Source organism: Lipotes vexillifer, unplaced genomic scaffold, assembly GCF_000442215.2.
Source record: "Lipotes vexillifer unplaced genomic scaffold, Lipotes_vexillifer_v1.1 scaffold431, whole genome shotgun sequence".
NCBI classification, from domain to species: Eukaryota; Metazoa; Chordata; class Mammalia; order Artiodactyla; family Lipotidae; genus Lipotes; species Lipotes vexillifer.
The window spans coordinates 2,099,677-2,104,400 of record NW_006782267.1 but is presented as its reverse complement, the minus strand read 5'-3'; the positions used below and the strand labels follow the sequence as shown (position 1 = coordinate 2,104,400).

The window sequence follows — 4,724 nt, the reverse complement described above, 5'->3', positions numbered from 1 at the left end:
GGCTCATGCCCACGGTCTCCCTCTCTCCCCCTGCCTCGTGATCAACCCCAGCGCCTCCACGTGCGGTGCCCCACAGTGTGGTGTGTCCTCCATCTCTTGGGATCTGTGAGTATAATAAACTACCTTTTTAATGGCAGTTGTTTCCCAATCTGTCGGCCTCACCAAACCTAAATAACACTTATTAAAAAGGCTGAGACTCCACAAGATTTGTGCATACAAATGTTCTCATGGGGCTTCCCTGGTGGCGCAGTGGTTGAGAATCTGCCTGCTAATGCAGGGGACACGGGTTCGAGCCCTGGTCTGGGAGGATCCCACATGCCGCGGAGCAACTAGGCCTGTGAGCCACAACCACTGAGCCTGCGCATCTGGAGCCTGTACTCCGCAACAAGAGAGGCCGCAACAGTGAGAGGCCCACGCACGGCGATGAAGAGTGGCCCCCGCTTGCCACAACTAGAGAAAGCCCTCGCACAGAAACGAAGACACAACACAGCAAAAATAAATAAATTAATTAATAAACTCCTACCCCCAACATCTTAAAAAAAAAGTTCTCATGAACAGCTTTGAGAGAGTGATAGAAAGACAGGGCAAAGGGAGAAATCGAACTGTGATGCAGTCACAGTGGAAGCCTCAGCTGACCCTAGGAACAGCTCTGAAGCTGGGATGGCCCTTCTGAGTTATCCCGCTTGAGGCTAGGGGCCTGGGCTTAGGTACCCTTGCAGAGACGACTCAGAGGCAGCAGCCTGTCCCCAGAGAGGGAATGTGATTTTGCTTGAAGCGGTTCTCTTAGGCAGAGGGCGATTCCTGGAAAGAGACTTCACAGATCCACTACGGTGATACAGAAAGACATATGCTTCTTATTAACACTTTAAAAAACAAGATACACTTACTTTAATTTCAAAGTAGTGATGAACAGTATTTTGAGACAGAAATAACAATCATATGTGACATTATTTCTCTGTGAGTACTATCAGTGCCACATATAGCTAACACTACTAGGATTTGTTGCCTGCCTTCCTGAAGGAAAAAAAGATGCTAAATTTCTGTTACAGGCAAGTGAAAATACAAACCTTCAAATCCACACACCCAGTTAAGAAGACCTGGGGAGCCGGGACCTTGTTTTGTTCATTTTTAGATCTCCACAGTCGGCCACAGTTCTGCACACCTACTGATGTTTCTTGAGTCATTACTATAATTAAAACTGACGGGATACAATTTAAAAGATAGAAATTTTAAAACGAACTCTTCCAAAGCAACGCCTCCACAGCCTAAAACAGCTACAGCAGAGAGCGTCACTCTACGTTAAGTCTCTGGCCCAGCCGAAGCTTCTCTCCGCCCGCTCTGGCCAGGAGGGGCGGGGCCGGGGAGGGACCCTCGCACTTATAGGCCGAGGAGGGAGAGGGCGGGGCCTGCTCCTCCGTGATTGACGGAAGCCCTTCCCTTTCAGCCCGCGTGCCCGCCTTCCACGCGCCCGGAAGTTCCGCCTTCGGAAGAGGAAGTAGCAGCGCGCGAGAGAGCCAGCGGTGACCGGGGCAACCAGCGGTGACCGAGCGAGGGGAAGGTGGTTGCGGCGGGTCGCTGCCACTCCGCGCCGGAGTTGGCGGTTAGAGGCGGGGCCGGCAGCCCGGGACCGGAGTCAGGTGCGGAGGGGCGGGCTGGCTGAGGCCGTGGGGGTCTGAGATCCTGGGATTCGACGGTAGCACGCGCGGGGACCGTGCCAGGAAGACGCTGGCCGCGTCTTGCCCTCTACTGTCCTTTCCTTCCTTCCTTCCTCTAATCTTTTTTCTACGCCATACCCTTCCCAGACTCCTAGACCCTCGCTGAGCTCCAGGGCCGGGGGTCTAATCTGGACTCAGTGGGCTTCCTTTCTCCCATCGGATCACCACCTAGAACCCCCTTCCCCCCAGCCCCGGGCCTACACCCCCTCGCTGTGACATGACTTCTCAGGGACCTCCTCACGTCACCCCCAAAATCCGCACACCCTTAGAAACGTGTCCCCGAAGGTGGTGTAGATTTCACACTAGTATTTCCCAAAGTGGGTGATATGTTAAAGCTCCACTTCGAGGGCGAAGTGGAGGGCGAAGTGGCGTCCCTGCCCAGCGCATTTCCATAAGGATGACGAGGAGGAGAAACAAGCGTTGGCCAGATTAAGAACACTAAGGGGGCTTCCTTGGTGGCGCAGTGGTTGAGAGTCCGCCTGCCGATGCAGGGGACACGGGTTTGTGCCCGGACCGGGAAGATCCCACATGCCGCGGAGCGGCTGGGCCCGTGAGCCATGGCCGCTGAGCCTGCGCGTCCGGAGCCTGTGCTCCGCGACGGGAGAGGCCACGGCAGTGAGAGGCCCGCGTAGCGGAAAAAAAAAAAAAAAACACTAAGGGAGTAGTTGGAGCCCAGGCATCAGCATTAATCTATCTCTTTGCTCTGGCACCTGTGAATTTAGAATTGCTTGGATTCAACACTGCGATTCCAACCATGGGTTTGTCTGTATCTACCCCTGCTGTTGCAGTTCAGACCTCAGATGCTTCAGATCATCAGACAGCAGCCCCGCCTTCGGGATGCCCAATGCATGAAGGGAAAATGAAAGGTAATCTACCATTTGTCTAGGAAATAAAAACGAGAATTTTCAGAAGAATCCTGAGGAGGCAGTACAGCATGCTAGTGAGGCTCCTAGGCCTGGGAGTGAGGCGACCTGGGTTCACTCCTTAGGTTGTTACTTACAAGTGTGTGACTGTAGACAAGTTACTTCTCGAAGTCTGCACCCATCCTCTGTAAGCTGAGGATATAATAATGATATTTCACAGGGTTAGTGTGATGATGGAGATAATGCATGAGAGTGTAGGGATTCTTCCATACATCACCCCCCACCCCCAAAGTTTGCCATTGTCTACTTCAGCCGTTCTCCCCTCCTCACCCCGCAGGACACCTGGCAACGCCTGGAGGCATTTTTGCTTTGTCATAACTGAGAGGAGAGGGTGAGTCTAATGAGTAGAAGCCAGGAGTTCTGCTAAACATCCTGCAATGCACAGTGCAGCCCTTAAAACAGAGGCCCCAAATGTCAAGAGTGCCCAGGCTGAGAAACCTTGGTCTAGATCTCGCTGTCTTTCTTTACCAAGACAGCTTTACTCCTCCATCCGTTGGAGTACTCTCTGTGTAAAACTAAGGCATTGCCGGGACTTCCCTGGCAGTCCCAGTGGTTAAGACTTCGCCTTCCAGTGCATGGGGTGCGGGTTCGATCCCTGGTCGGGGAGCTAAGATCCCACATGCCTCACGGCCAAAAAACCAAAACATAGGGCTTCCCTGGTAGCGCAGTGGTTGAGAGTCCGGCTGCCGATGCAGGGGACGCGGGTTTGTGCCCCGGTCCGGGAAGAGCCCACATGCCTCAGAGCGGCTGGGCCCGTGAGCCACGGCCGCTGAGCCTGCGCGTCAGGCGCCTGTGCTACGCAACGGGAGAGGCCACAGCAGTGAGAGGCCCACGTACTGCAAAAACAAACAAACAAAACAAAACATAAAACAGAAGCAATATTGTAACAAATTCAATAAAGACTTTAAAAATGGCCCACATCGGGCTTCCCTGGTGGCGCAGTGGTTGGGAGTCCGCCTGCCGATGTGGGGGACGCGGGTTCGTGCCCCGGTCTGGGGAGGGTCCCACGTGCCGTGGAGCGGCTGGGCCCGTGGGCCGTGGCTGCTAGGCCTGGCATCCGGAGCCTGTGCTCCGCAGCGGGAGGGGCCGCAACAGTGAGAGGCCCGCGTAAAAAAAAAAAAAAAAAAAAAAAAAAAAGAAGTGGTTCACATCAAAAAAAAAAAGTCATTGCACGATAGACTTGCTGTTCATTTTTTAAGTGCAAAGGGGAGAATGGAAATGCTTTCATTTTTAATCGGCCCACCTTCCGCTTTAGATTGTCCATGTAAAAGTATGGCCTGAATTCACCTGACGTGTGACTTCTTTCAAGACGTGAGGGCAGGAAGCAGTGTTGCATGCTTACTGAGTGCTGACACTCCCTTGTTATGACAGTTATAGCTGTTATATAACAGTTATAGCTGTTCATTCCCTCTGTCGGTCAGCAAGGATTTGCTCCCTGCCCACTCTGTGCCAGGCACTGATGGGTTTTGTGTGTTTGTTTTTGCACCGAGAGAACAGCAGTGTCCGAAACAGACAAAAACCCTTTGCCTAGTGGAGTTTACATTCTCATCCTCATAATCCTGCATGGTAGGTTTTCCCCCTGTTTTATAGTTAAGGAAACTTTCAAGTCACACAGCTAGTAAATGGCAAAGCCAGCGAAAATTCTGGGACCGTGGATAAGGACCAGTCCGGTGCTCTTCCGGGGTTTCTTCATACAGGAAAGAATGGAGGCAGACTTGGACGAAACAGGTGTGTGCCTGATCTGAGCATCCCCAGGAAATCACAGAGCCCTGTGTACGGTTTGATTTCATTTGCTGTGTATCCAAGAGAGCCGTCAGCTGAATTTGCATTAGGAGGGAATGCAGGTATCTGTAGGAGATCGAAGGGGCTAGTGGTTATATAATATGAAAAATGTAAACGGGATTTTCTCTGCAACACCCAGCTGGGACCAGTGACCCAGAGAAGACTGGCACGTGGAATGGTGGCGAGGCGAGGAGATAGCACAGGTCTCCCTCTGCCGCTCAGTAGACAGCTGTACAGGGTCCCAGGCCATGAGGGTCCGGGAGGAGAAGCAGAGCAAAGGGAGTGAAAGGAAACGTCTTTTTTT

General features: G+C 52.5%; 1 protein-coding gene across 2 annotated transcripts in view; it reads left to right on the top strand.

Annotated features, from left to right (window-relative positions):
* Positions 1-1,612: 1,612 nt before the first annotated feature.
* The window catches only part of HCCS (holocytochrome c synthase), a 10,304-nt gene continuing 7,192 nt past the window's right edge, over positions 1,613-4,724 (top strand). Inside the window, exons 1-2 of one of the 2 annotated variants that reach the window (XM_007455064.1) lie at positions 1,613-1,637; positions 2,438-2,581. In XM_007455064.1, coding sequence (XP_007455126.1) covers positions 2,470-2,581 — 112 coding nt within the window. In that variant the 5' untranslated portion in view covers positions 1,613-1,637; positions 2,438-2,469. Of the gene's footprint in view, positions 1,638-2,437; positions 2,582-3,893; positions 3,903-4,724 lie in introns of those variants that run through there. The other variant, XM_007455065.1, reaches the window with a different exon arrangement.